Below are 14,563 nucleotides of genomic sequence, written 5' to 3'. Positions count from 1 at the left end.
TGCCTGGAAGCCTGCTCTCCGGCCAGGGAGACTCTCTCACCCTGTTGGATGTGAGACAAGGAGGGGGAGGATTGCTGTTTCCAGGGAAAGTACATCTCCTTGGCAGTAAGCGTTTACCTGCGAGAGCCAGGAACAAGCTTGGGTGCCTGCCAGCCCATTCCAAAGCTGTGATTTGGCAAACGTGGGGCAGTAGGAGGGAGGGCACCCAGCAAGAGTGTGGAGAAGCACACCTAAGAGACCGTTTTGTCCAGCTGTGTCCCCTGGGAGTACCTTGGGCTAGCTGGGGCCCAAGCACTTCTTTTCACCTGCTAACCATGCTACAAGAGCAGCAGTCTACTGCAGAAGGGAAGAGCGGATTTGCAGCCTTCTCCCTGTTTGGTCCTGGCAAGATGTGTGCTTTCAGGAGTGAGCTTGGAGAAATGCTTCCTTAGCAGTAGGCTTGACAGCTATTTCAACGGCCAGTCAGGACCAAATGAGCATGCTTTTGCTTCCAGCTTTGTGTGGTGAAAGACAGCCCACCTCTCCAACAGTCTCATCTTCTATGTGTTCTTTCTGCCAGCTTCCACCATGGTACCTCTTTGCCTTGAAACACATCTTGTGATCCTGCTTTTGGCCGGCTGGTGGTAAAAGCAGGCTGGTGCGGGCGGCATGTCTCTCCTCTGCGGTTAGCTGTGATTGCTGGCTCCGTCCGAGAATAGCCTGTGCTTCAACTCGTTTCCTGACCCACTCTCCAGACAACTTGCTTTTCTGCATCATCTCAGGGTTTCTGGGATCTCTCTTATAACCCCTGGCTTTTAGCTGGAGGCTTCAGGATTATTTTTTCTTTTACAGCTTTTCAAATTGTCCAGAGGTACTGCTGGCATTCTTGGCTGGCTTCCAGGTCAGGCATGAAAATGAGCTGAAATCTCCACTCTCTTCCTTTTGTTGCTGGACAGTCAGGTTGTTGCCTGCCTGAAACTCTCGCTTCCCTGGAAAGACCCCGGGGATACAGGCAAAGGGCTGAGCAAGGACCTCTGAGTAAGCAAAACAGGAGACAGAAGTGTCCACCCAGCTAATAATAGTGACAAACATTGTGGGAGAAGCACCGTCTATATTTGTTTGAATTAGGAGGACAAGGAAATGTTGCAAGCTAAGGAGTTTGTGATTGCTTTGTTGATGGAGGATGGACTTCATGAGGCTATTACAGTATTGACTTGAAGAGGATGGATTTGCTAACAGGCTGGGTGATCCTGTCTGGTCTCAGACAAGGGAAAAAAACCAAACAAACAAAAAAAAAAGAGGGAAGTTAAGAAACTAGTGCCAGCTTGTGGCATTGGATGAGTAATCTCAAACAGCCATACTGATACTGTAGCTTTAAAGTTATATAAATATATGAGGGAGAAAAGGAAGATTTCATTCAGTAGACAGGATAGTGGTGGCCAAGAGAATTAGTTTACATTTTTATTAGGCATTCTCATTAAGGGAATGAGAGAGCAGGATTTATACTCTTCCCGTCTCATAAGGCTTATATGGGACGTTTCAGTACTGAGATGCTTAAGCATCTCAAACTAATGAAAAGATCATTGCAGGGCTCTTGAACTGCTTTATAGCTTGTGATAACAGAAAAGATGTGTTTATTTTGGGAAAGATTGTTTAACTGGTAGAGAAATGTGTTCTTGAGCACTGCTAGAGCAATATGCCAGTGGTTGTCACATGCATATGTAACACAGTAGCTGCATCTGTGGATCTAATCTGTTTACCAAGAAACCCAAATAATAAGATTGTAGTTTTTGTCTTTGCTCAAAAGAACAGTAAATTAACCTGAAGAGATTCTGTATCTTATGCTAAGAGATTGTATCTTATTCCAAGAGATTTTGTATCTTATTCAGAGAGATTGTAGAGGTTCTGAGAGGTTTTTCTGTAAAACAAATATTAAATCAGAAGAAATTATAAATCAATTTTTATCTAAAGCACTGGAGGTCTGTTTCATTTTCAGTTTTATTGCCTCTTTTTATGCTGCTTATTAATTCATTAGCTATACTAATTCATTAGCTAGATATAATTGCTAATTATTGTTAATTGTTAAATGTTAATTCTTAATGTTCATTCATTAGCAATACATTAAAGTATTCTTTATGCTTTTACTATACGTTTATAGATAAAAGCACAAGTTGCTGTCTTTCTATGAATTTTGAATTAAGTAAATTAATTCTTACTAGCATTTCTTAGTGTCTACAATATAATATTGTGTTGGTATAAAGCAACTCCATTAACTTCAGTGACATTAGTCAAGCCTCAGACCAGACTAACTGAGAACAGTATTCAAAGGGACTGAGTACACTTGTTCATTTTAATCATGCTTTACATAGCTAATACCAGCAAAATATTTCCTATATCCTATGAAAAGATACAGATTAAAATAGCTTTGCTGAAATCTTTTCTACCTCCTCCATTATATTTGGGGGGAGCATCTATCCAGAAAGCATTTAAATAGAAAAATGTCCTGAGTTTTGGGTCTTCATTGCCTCCCTCTCTGCTGCCCTGTTGCACATTTCTTGGATTTGCAACTAAAAGCCCTTAACAGCTCAAGAGCTAAACCTGCTCATCAGACTGACAAAGGCAGTGGCTAGTTGTGAGAAACCAACTCTTCCCACTAGATCCCCTTGGTTCCCTGAGAGCTAGTCAAAGTTTCTGGTAAATCTGCAGGAAAGGGGAGAATAGAATATCCTCCTGTAATACATTCTGCATGGGGTGTTTCTAAAATTATTCCAGCCAACAGAAACTCTTATCTCTTTAGGAACAGAAGGTAATACTGGGTATTACGCTGATCTCATTCATCATTTTAAGGCTCCTTTTAGTTGACCCCTTGCTGCTGACATTTGTAGCATTTCCCAGACAATAAAACTGAGCTGCTGTCTGACTTTCCATAACCACCGGGAAAGTGGTCCTCTCCTCACCGCTCCTCTCCACCAGTTCCCACAGACCCACCCACCTCATTCACAGTCATGTGAATTCCTCTTCTGAGTTTGGACCTGAGCATGTGGCTTTGGGTTCATTTTTGGACAGGCTTTTGAACGCTGCTCTCCTAAGTGAGAATCAAGATTGCATCCAGCTGCTCCAGACTATTTAAATTTTTCTGAATGTATGTTTGTTCTGGAACAGCCCCACTGAAACGAACAGAGGAGTGGGACGTGCCAAGTGTATCCTTGGCTGCTCTGAACAAATCCCTGCCTGATAACATGTTTCAGTTTGTTGTTCAACAGTGGAGCGAGTTTATTGAAATTTCAATGATCATAATTAGGCTTCAAAAGTTAACGTTGCATCAGCATGCAGAAAAGAAGTTGAATGTTGCCTTGGAGTCAAATTTCAGACTTGGTATTGCTTGTTGCTGTGTGTGTGGTACTTCTGCCAGGACAAAGACATCTGTAACCTCTCCTCCAACAGGTATTCCCATCTAAGACCAGTAACAGGTCTAGTATAAGGCACCTTGTCCATCCTTTTGGTGCAGGACATATGGGGGCAGGCCCCCAGGGCTGAGGGAACAATACTAACCCCTTTCCAGCCAGATTTATCTTTCTTTAAAATCCTATGTGAGCACCTTCATTTGGTTACAATTCCTTGGGATGCCATGGGTCTGCTGACATTGTCTAGTTTACTTCGTCAAATAAGCAAATTACTCCCTACCTCGGAAGAGTTTATTTTTGGTGTTTCTGAGGAAAGTGTGATTAAAAAAAACCAACCACACAGAGTTTGAGGATTTAGTTTTTGGGGGTTGGGTCTTTCTGGTTTGTTGTTGTTGGGTTTTTGTTGTTACAACACCCATGGGATCCATTGAAGTCTGGAGGTGGTGTTTGACTTTGAAAACTCTCAGTTACAGAGTAGGGCACAGCCCAGGCACTGTCCAGCTGGTAAGAGCCCTGAATCAATAAATGCCATATAGATAGCTTTAACTTCTCCTCAGCATTACCTGTCTTAACGCCAGTCGGGGAAATGGATTGATGCTGAACTCAGACGCGAGCTGGCTTGTTTCCAGACTTCATTCATGGAGTCACCACAGACAAGGCCAGCTTATGCCTCCCTCGGCCTCTTGGCATGGCATATATTCCCAGAGCAGAGCAGCCTGGTGGCACAGAGGTGAGTTTCAGGAAAAGCAACTTTAATATTTGTCCATGTTATTTATGTGCACCACGCAATGGCAGACTTTTTCTGCTGCTCTTGCTTCTTACTAGTTGCTTGTTTCTACTGCTGGAGCCTGATCATTCTTGAAGGATTCGGTCATGATTCGGTAGCTGTGAAGAAATCCTTGAGAATGTTTTTGTAGGTTATAACTGGGTTTTGGGTGCTTTTGCCAATGTGTGTTCTGTGGGTGTTTCTATGCTGCAAGACTGGGATATCCAGCCTCAGGCTGATGAATTTTCTTTGTCTGTCAGGGAGAGCTGGTTTAGGGTTAGACATGCTGCAGCTAGGACCATTTTTTGTCTTCTTCAGTAATACAGATATATTTTGAATCTGGCTCTTCAGCTAAAGTAAAAATAAAGCGTTTGAGAAAACTAAATCCAAAGAAAGCAAATGTTTCAGTTGTTTACAAGTTCCAAATTAAAAAAAAAAAAAGGGCAGTTTTATTTATTGAGATAGAGGGAAGATGAGATGATTTCTTTACAGGTGAAAGTCATTCTCACTCTTGGGGGTCTGCAGAATAAATTATTCAATCCTATGTCTTTTTTGCAGATATTTGAGTATTGACATGTATTGTCTCAAGCTCTGATTTAGCTACAAGTTGCAGGAAAGTAACAGCAGTGTCATGTAGCTGAAAGAAAGCAGGAGGCAGGGAAACAAGTCTTTTACTTGACAAGTTTATAAAATGTAATGGTCAGGGGACTGAGAGCAACCAAGCAAGCAAACTCTTAGACTGTTTCACTAAGAATTTACTGTGAAGAAGTGAGAGGGGTTTTTATGCCTTACCATTTTTCGACTTTCTTACAAAAATACGAGGATTCCGAGTGCTAAGCTCAGAAGGAATGCATCTGCTGCTGCTGCTTGGATAACTTTACAAACGCCCAAGTGTAAAACAATTTCAAATCTGAATGTTTATACATACACATTTTTTTATGTTAAGCAGACTTCTTGCAGTATCTCTAAAACGTACAACTGTCCTATACACTACAGTCCCTTTAAATTACTGTTTGTTTTTCAAATTGATGGTGCTGTTTTTGCCTATGTTTTCATACACACTTAATACATCCTGTAAGATTTTCTTTCTTGTATATTTACACCATCTTCATGTTACAACGCTGGCATTAGTTCGATGTTTTTTCTAGAAAAAAAAATGCTATTCTCCAAGACTTTTCCTTTCCTGTCAGGGTTAATAATCATATAACGTGTAATTCACTTTAACAGTGGAACTGTCTTCCTCGTAGTTGTTTCAGAGGATATGTTAGTGGTGAACTTGGCTCAGCACACGAGCCATAGGTGTTCTTAGGTATTTTGGTATTTTTCACTGGCAGGAAGCTGGGTATAGACAATTTGCTCTATAGGTTACAGACACAAAATATTTGTCTTACTAAAAGGTGGTGTCTCTGAAGTTGTGAAAAATTATTTAAGGTAGAGTGTATAGTCAGGTAGTTAAAGGGAACTTCAGGAACTTGTAGGAGAGCTTAGAATTTAGATCGCCATGTGTAACTTCAAATTTAGCATTTCCTAGTTTATGAATATTTAACCAATCTCCTCTAATATTTCCATGTCATTTTGCTCTTCTATTTCTATTCTTCACTATTGAAATATTTCTAGATTAAAAAGAAAGATTTTTAAAGACAAATAAATGTTGACAGTAGAAATATAAGACTGTTAACATATCAAAGTATTTCAGGTAACTACAGCAGATTTGCATGGATATAGTTGTTTGAAATTAACATGCAAACAGCTAGAGGCCATGTATCATCCTCTTTAGACTTAGTTTATAGTAAAAACATGATAGATTACTTCTATATTATTATGCAACAGGCATAAACCAATTAAGAAGTATTTTACCATGCACAAAGAGGATCATTGCATTCATTTGACTAGAAATCCAGGAAGAAAAAATACTCTAGTCTTCAGTAGTTTCTAGTTGTTATGTGATTATGTCAGGCATGCTCAGAAGAAAAGTTTTACAAACAAAACTTCTCCAGTTTGAATATGTGTCTAAGGTGAATAATTCAATCTGTGTTGGAAACAGCGACGGTGAAAGATACTTAGGTATTGCTGTCTATCTGATGAATATTTTTGGTAGATACGAAGCAGCTAACTATGTAGTTTATAATTAATATTTCTTCCTTGAGTCTGTTAGATTGTCAAGGAAAAAGAATTTTGTCTTCAGGAGATGAACATTATCTTCATTGTAACAAGAGTAACAGTTTGAAGGAGTACTAAGGACTAGTACTAAACCACCTAAACATCTTGTTACTCTCATTCTCTGCACAGCCTATTTCCAAAATTGAAAACGTCCAGCTAGTTCTCCCACATGGAAGATGCCAGGACTGAAAGCTGTTGCTGGCCATCACCTTCCCTTTGCAGCCCATTCAAGGGAAGAGGAAGAAGATCTCTTTAAGACTGGATGGGAGGTGTTCGGCTGAGCCAAACGGAGGGAGAGAGGTAGAGCAAATGTAGGCACATTCTGGGAGAACTGTGGTCGGTCTCTGCTGGCTGAGATTTTAGTGGAAGACATACTTTCCTTACATTTCTGAAGGGAGGTTGAGAAGGCTGTGAATGGAGTGGGAAGGTGTAGAAGAGCTTGAAAATTTGAACTATGAGGAGGCTGGAAACATACTGTCTGCAGAAGTAGTACATTAGTTTTGTGGACCTAACTTGTCAAAATTAATCAAACAGCAAGTAGATGAAGGTGGGGGGAAGTTGGTGTTTGAAAGTTAGGATTTATTTTTTGTTGGATGCTTTCTGATGCCAAATAGACAGCTATGTCTAGTTTATTTGTGCTTGGCATATTGAGTGTACCATGTTGTTTTGAACGTGGCCCTTGTCCGTACCTGCTTCACCTTGTGCCTTGACTCCATCATACACTGCTTGGAGCTGTGGCTAGAGACTGTTCAGAAGCTAAAATCCAGCCTGTGCTTGTTTGTTAGGCAGCACTTTGTTGGGAGTGCCTGGCTTTTAGATGGATTCAAGGTGGAGCTTGACCTTCAGGGCATTGGAGGTTTTCAAGGCCCAGGTATTTGAGAGATGGCTCCCCTCTGCCCCATACCTGCTTTCTGGGGAGGATGCTCGGGTTTCCGAGGTGTGTCCCAATGGCACCCACTTCCCAGAGCCCAGCGAGTTCACCCTTTTCTGTGGTCCACAAAGTTCTCCCCCCATTGGACTGTAGGTCTGGTCAGGATTTGTAACTGCAATATAATTGAGCTGGGCGGATTAGTTTATGACTGTGTAGGCAGTTGATGTTTAAGTGACTAATGTAATTCTTGTTTGTAGGAAGGCTTGGCATAGCCACTTAGTTGATCTGAGAAGCACAGAAATGCTAATCTGCAGAGTATATATAAAGCTTTAAAAATGGAAAGAAGAAAGCTAAGAAGCATCGTCAAGAATGTATCATCATGATATGCTCCACTTCATATTGCTAATTACTGTCTTTATACCTTCAGTGGTTTAGTGCCTTGTATTAAAGGTGGACTGCTGCTTCTTCCATGTCTCAGAGGAGTCAGTGGTTAATGAGGTTGTGCCGGGTGCTGGAGGTCTCTCCAGGGCAGATCTTTAAAGGGAGGTGCCTGCTCCGAAGTGTTTGAGAGGCGCGTGAAAGTGTTGTAGATTGACTGTTTCAGAGCATGTTAGAAGATTTATCTTTTCACAAAGCCACACTTGTAAAACTGCTGTAATAATGACTGAAATTTGTTAACATTTAAAGAAAAGAAGCATTCATAATTGTTTAAGGCATTCAGGATAGCATGGGGAGACAAGTGCCCTGGAGGAAAACAGTGTTAATCTTTTTTTTATCTTTAATACACAAAAACTTAGGGTGGGCTCCTTAGAACTGACAAGAGTGACTGTTCCTATTGACTGCAAGAAAAGCATATGGAAAAAGTCAGATAGAAATTACTGGCGTCATCACTTCAGCATCGACTCTTAGCAGAATAGTACCAGATTTTGCAGTACTTCCCTTCCTAGAATATACTTCAAACAGTTCATTGCTTTTAGTCTGATTAGAAAAAAACACCGTTGCTGCCTTAGCATTACACTTTTGGCTCCTGTATGGCATATCCACGTGGGCCTCAAGTTCATCATGGTCACGTAGTTCAGGAGCAGCACTGTCCTTCAGGTACTGCAGTTGCACTTCTGTAAGTGGGGGTAACTCTTCTACCCTGTTGTCCTGAATTCTTTGGAATGAATGAGGCCTCTTGCTTCCTTTCTTCCGAAGGCACGAGGGATGTAACGTGGTAGAAAGGTCAAGTCCTCTCTCACTGAGTTTTGCTGCTTGGGAGCTGTGACCATACTGGTGGTGGAGGGATCATGTCATTCTGTGCCTGCGAAAATGGGAGCTTCATGTAACTGTAATTCTCCTGGATAGTAATCCACATGTGAACACAGCCACTAATTCTACGTTTGCCACTTTTCTTTTTAGCGACTGGGGTTTTATAGTTAATACTAGTGTTTACTTGCAACAGCAGCTCAAATTAAGATTGTGATTTAAGTGTCACTTGGTTTGGGGCATAGCTGCTCCTTCTATAGTGGCAGTTCCTATAAACTTGATGTTTCCTGAATGCTTTTGTGAAAATAATCTGCTGAGAACAATATTTTAGGTACTTAAGTTAGTATTTTGGAGGGGGAAAAAGGTGCTACTTGTCGCAGATGGTCTTCAACTACCAAGAAGCACAGTGTATTTTAGGTTTATTATCCAAAATGCATGCATCTAACTACTTTTAATACTGAGTGCTGAAAAAGGTTATTTCTTTTTATACCGCATAATCTGCAGTATCCACAGGGTAGAATCTGTACAAAATAAAAGCAAAAGTACTGCTTCCATTTTTAGTTATGATAGAGTCTTTCCAGAGCAGGTGGCATCCAGCAGCCTGGGTGTTTTGCCTGAGGTGAAAGTTCTTGCTTTTGGCCAAAGGGGTTTAAATAAAGCAACTTTGATGTTAAACAGAACATTCCTGCTATACAACTAGCAAAAAGCTATATGTCACCCATTCCTCTTGGCCCTGGGCATAGGACACATTTCCTAGGGTTCGGAGTCATCTTTCTTTCTATAGCACAGTCAGAGCATGGTCAGGCATTTGGTTTGCAATCGGCTGCACCTATGGAGATGTTACCAGCCTTCTTCTCTGGTGGTTCAAACCCTTCCCAACTCTGCCAGCTGGAGGATTCATGTGAGTGGTGGACTGTATTCCTGCTTCATACTAAATCCATATGGTTACTTGGATGGATCCCACTGAAATAGGTTAGGGAGAACTGACAGTCTCCTGTGTCAGCAGGACTGCAGGAGCAGAAATACTCAACGGACTAACCCTTCACTCTTCATCTTTTTCACTATGTCCCCCAAGAGGAGGCAATTGAAAATCATTTCCCTTCATGTAAATTGTAGACTTGAATGCTCAATGCTGTGCAGAATATCTCTGCATTGCCACTAACAGTTATTCGGAGTAAGATTTTGTGGACAGAACAGTTGCATCCAAGCAAACGTCTGACTCGGTCCACTTCTCTTTTCAGCCCCCTTTAAGATTTTCATTTAAGCTGTCCTCAATAAGCAGAGTACTTGAGTGGCCACGTTTGGCAAAACACATAAGTAATTTACAACTGTTGTTTGTATTCATTTTTGTAGTTCTAAAGTTATTTTAAAGAAACAGCCCAAAGCACTTTTTCCAGAATTAATAAATTTTCACATAAATCTGGAAATGCCTGTACTTCTTTCTGCTCAGATCTCCAGAAAAGTGCATTTAGTTCATTAGTTTCATGCTGAACTGTTAACATTTTAGGTTGTTTTATTAGGAGAGAACAAAGAACTCCTGGCTTGTTGAAAATTTGTTACACAAAAATAAGGATGAAAAGGTTCCAAAAGAGCTGATGTTAAACACTGCAAACTGGATGAAGTTGTACAGACTGGAAAGATTTACAAGACATCTGGTAATTAGCTTCCAACTCCTATGGAGTCCTGCCCTGTGGAAGCCACTGCTGCTTGCACTGGAGGGGGAACAGGAGGGAGATGAAGCGTAACCCTGAAAAGCTAGATCTTTGTGTTCACAAATTATCAGTGGGCTACTGAAGAGTCTTCAGGTACCTCCTTGGAAAACTACCTCCTACAGAGAAAATGCCTGGCATCTCTCCCTTTGCAGAGTTGTCTCCTCTGCTGGCATTTGCTTGGTGCGGTGGGGGAGGGGGAACAAGCTATCAAAGAGCTGTTTATGACTTTCCCCACCTGAGCCAATCTGCCAGTCTACCCCACACCAGCTTGCTGCGCTCCCCGGGGACTGCACGGCAGCTGGGAGTTGCTGGAGTGCGACCGGCTGAAGTTGCCTCCCTCTGCCTGGCCCAAAAGGGTGGTGATGCTTGGGACTGCTCTTAGAGCTGGGCACCTGGTGAGTAACCTTCTCCAGGGAGGTACAGCAGCATGCTCCGGTGCAAGGGACCCAGAGCCAGGCCACAGAGTTTGATCTTTTCGTTATTATTATTGTCATTATTGTTGTTGTTGTTATTATTACTGCTACTACTACTGTTATTTTCCATCACTATTTTTTAAATTTCAGTAAGGAAGATTTAAACAAGAAAGAAAACTTTCCATTTGGATTTGTTTTGTAAGTTGTCTCTTGGGAGCACCTATCCACACCCTGGTTATAGGATAAGATGTGTTTGTGCGGTTTCTGAAGTTCAGGTGTATGAACCTTCAAGCATTGAATGGGAATTGCTGAGAACTGGCGCTTTTGTTACTTGTCAGAGACTTGGGAGACTTTGCTTCTGTACTCCATTATGTCCCTTACCTATACAGTCACTTTTAGCAAGTCATTGCCCTGTCACATTTATTATTCTGTCTGTAAAACAGAATGTTGGTCTTGTCTTAGCTGCAGTAAAAATGTTTAAGATCAAAATGATATATTCGCTACTTCCTTACTTTTTTTTTTTTGTTACAAATATTTAATCATCTAAACATCAGTGATCAATCCCAGCAGGCTAACTACCAGTAAAAATGTTTATCCTTTCAGCTCTGAATCTGTTAAGTACAATGAGCAGGCAGCCTGTCTTAAGTTAATTTTTCTAGCAGTGCTGTACTTTAAAATTAGGCATATGCAGCAAAGAAAGAGCTTAATTGAGATTAGTTATCAGAAAGAATATTATTTTTCCTAGATTGCAAATGTAAGCAAATGTGTGGTTAATGGCATTCACTAAATTATAACTGACTGAGAATATGAAGGAAGTTGAGTTATGTATGAATATATAATATTAGGACATGTTGGAAGGGACTATACTGAATTGGTATATAACCTGATGAATTTTGCAATAGTAGTCATTAAGCATATTATTTCCACTGATAAAGCATGCTTGTAGTCTCAAATAAAACCCGTACACAGTCTGAGCCTTTTCTTCTTGAGATTACAGCCATTCTGTGTCCATGTTGTAGCGGTATCTAATTCCTGAATGCAGTGCAACTGTTGCTGCAACCTGATCTATTGGAAAGAAGGATTAGCGCACAGAGGAGGTCAGTGCTGTCCATGTGCTTTTGCTTTGCCTGAGGTCTGAGTTGCTGTATCCTACTGCAGGCAGTAAACTGCCACTTTCCTAACAGCTGCCTTGAATCTGAACTGTAGGGGAAAATTGCGTTTCTTTTTAATCATAGCTCTGCACCGACAGATCTGTAAAAAGGTGGAATGACGTTGCAGCATATCTTAGTCCACTAGTACCAGGGGTCCAAGCTCTAGAGCAAAGCTCTGTGCAGGTCACAATTTCTTAGCTCTTCCTGAGCGGTGGCAGCTGTTTTAGAGGAGGGGTACAATTCCCTGCTCCCAAGGCTAACCCAAACAGCTTCTGCTCCATATGCTACAGCTGTCTCCACAGAGAACGTTCCTTTGGAAGAGTTACTCATTAGATTAACGTTGTTAGAGGGAGCAATAGTTGGGCTGGAGCTGGCTTTTCAATAAGCAGATTTTACTGAGTGAGACTTGTTTCACTTAGATGTTTATTGAATTTTTTCCCCTGGAATGATTATTATTTTCACATTTTTCTTTAGTATAGTACACTTTTGTGGAGTATAATGAACTCATATCAGACATTATTTCTGTGTATTTGTATGCATGATGCTTTCTCCATTCCTTTGAATTGCTGTGCTTTTGGAACTAAAGCTGGCATTCACAGGGTTTTTTAATGCTTTTAATACACAAGTTACATTTATATCTACTCTGTACCAAGTGTTGCTTCAGCTGTCTCCAATTCTGCATTATACAAAACAGATTCCTATCCTCAACTGCTTTTGTTTTGAAACTCTCCAAATATTCATTTTCAACTAGTGAAATGTACGTTGTTGGGCTAATGTTTTAGCACCTGAATCAAGTCTGCCTTATGCTCGGTACAGGACAATAACTGCTCATAATATTGGGTCGCTCTACAGCTTATGTACTAAATGGACAGAGTGGAACAGTGAAGAGACAGAGAGGGGATCCTGAGCCTCTACTTTGATAAATAGGGCGCTGCAGATCCAGAATTGCACTTGCAGAGTATAATTCCAGCATGTTTTAAGCCAATTCAGGTCGAGCTGCTGCAGCCCCCTGCTTCTGCCCTACTCCCCGCTGCAGCTTCACACTCCCGTTCTTGTGCTGACGCTGGCGTCCGTGCCAGTCTGCAGTCAGCTCCTGCTTTCAGGAGACCAGGCAGTCTGACAGCAATCCTTGGTTACTTCTCAACCTGCTCAGCACCACAGAGCAATTCACTACGTGATTTCACAAGCACCACTACAGGTGTCAAGGGAGGAGAAGGAGTAAGAGGAGGCACGGGGCTGGTTTTGCTGGGGTTAATTGGTTGTGGGACAGCACCGGTCACCTTGCACTCAGGTCTGCTGGAGTGTGTTATGCCCCAGGAGTTTGCTTTGTGTATTCAGATTGGCAAAAGCTTATTGCAGAATTCTTTTGTTAAAAGTACAAAGGTAAAAAATCTAATATCAAATAATAGACTAAATACATAAAAATTGTCAACAATGATAAACTCGTGCCCTGCACTGAATGTGAAGCTTGTCATCATTTTGCTTAAGCAGAGTTTAAAGCCTGTAGCCAGAGTTCTGATGACCGTTTCAGACCATGAATCTTGTGAAAAAAGTTAAAATCTTATTTAATCAATCCTCAGTGTAGGAAATTTTGTTAACCAGTGTGGGAACAGGACTAAAGACAGGCCTTTGGAATATTGGGCTGTTGTGTTAAACAGGGTTCTTGCTTTTTGGCTAACCAGATTCACACCCCTTCAAAACAGCTAACTTTTTTCAATTCAGATGAAATAGCTAGTGACAAAAGCCATTCAGCGACTCCAGCCATGTTCGGAAAGGAGCTGGACTTGAGAAGTCATCCTTATTGTGCTGTCAGTGGGGAAGGTCTTTGTGTGTGAACTGGGAAAGGTCCATTTTATTTTTGAGAAATACAGCCTTTTACTAGTTACAGAGATTTGCATTAAACTTCTATGGCTTCCAGTTAGGCATCCAACACAGGGAGCTGTGGCACAGCATTTTCTGTTTTGTTAGACTGTACAGTGTGATGTAGAAATGGGTGGAGGCAAGAGAGAGCAAGTATTTAAAAGTAATAATAGAATTATGTTTGGAAGAAAGCCTATGCTAGAAGATTAGGAAGACTGCACCGAAAACTGACTTAGATGATGACAACACAGACTTCTTTTGAGAGAAAATATTCAGTGCTTGCTACAGAGCAACTTACAGGTAGCATGAAACAACCAAAAGTATGAAGCTAATATACATATATTAACAATCATTAAATCCTTAAGAAGGCAGTTCTTACTCAGAGTATTAATGTGTTTTAATGGAGGCAGGCTATCTGACTGGTTTTGTCTGTTCTCCATCTCCATGTGGGAAAGCTGTAACTTTGTTTCTGAAGTTGAAAGCTGATTTTTTAGAGGGAGGAAAAAGGCAACTTTTAGCTATATGGCTGTGAAGTGGTGGAGAAGCCCAATCCCGGACATCCGGGAGGAGAGGAGGAGGTTCCACTGTAGTAGCACCAGGCACGCTGGGTGTTCATCTTCTTGACAGGTCGATACACCCGTATTTCAGTGAAGGTAACTTCCCAGCAATTCTCTCTTTCTTGGTCCTTCATGAAACCCCTGAATAAATTGTGTTCACTAAATTGTACTTTCTCCTTCTACAATATTAGAAAAAAGTTTCTCCACAACATTAGCACCATTTGCAAGTTTCATCATGGAGTCTGCCTTTAGGCCTGAATTGTTAGACTGGTGATTCTCTAAGTCACTGTCTTGAAAAGCACTGTTCATAGGTGGAGTTCCTTTCAATTTTTGCCTGAAGATATGTTCCTTAAAAAAACCAAAAGATAATCCACAGAGCAGTGGAAGATTTTTTTAATACATCAGTCAGTATTTGAAATTGCCTAATGTTTAGGTATTTGGG

The 14,563-nt window shown here is 41.0% G+C and overlaps 1 protein-coding gene across 3 annotated transcripts in view; it reads left to right on the top strand.

The window, feature by feature from the left end:
• The window catches only part of UBE2E3 (ubiquitin-conjugating enzyme E2E 3), a 60,079-nt gene that overhangs the window by 30,918 nt on the left and 14,598 nt on the right, over positions 1–14,563 (top strand). For 2 of the 3 annotated variants that reach the window (XM_010565818.1, XM_010565810.1), the window contains one exon: positions 6,439–6,609. The exons of the other annotated variant lie outside the window; for it this stretch is intronic. In XM_010565818.1, the coding sequence (XP_010564120.1) occupies positions 6,572–6,609 (38 nt within the window). In that variant the 5' untranslated portion in view covers positions 6,439–6,571. The remainder of the gene's footprint in view (positions 1–6,438; positions 6,610–14,563) is intronic. 3 annotated transcript variants of the gene reach the window in all.

Source organism: Haliaeetus leucocephalus, unplaced genomic scaffold (genome assembly GCF_000737465.1).
Source record: "Haliaeetus leucocephalus isolate CR32 unplaced genomic scaffold, Haliaeetus_leucocephalus-4.0 Scaffold1, whole genome shotgun sequence".
NCBI classification, from domain to species: domain Eukaryota; kingdom Metazoa; phylum Chordata; class Aves; order Accipitriformes; family Accipitridae; genus Haliaeetus; species Haliaeetus leucocephalus.
Note: the sequence above shows the minus strand (reverse complement) of the source record. Positions and strands in the feature narration are given on the sequence as shown.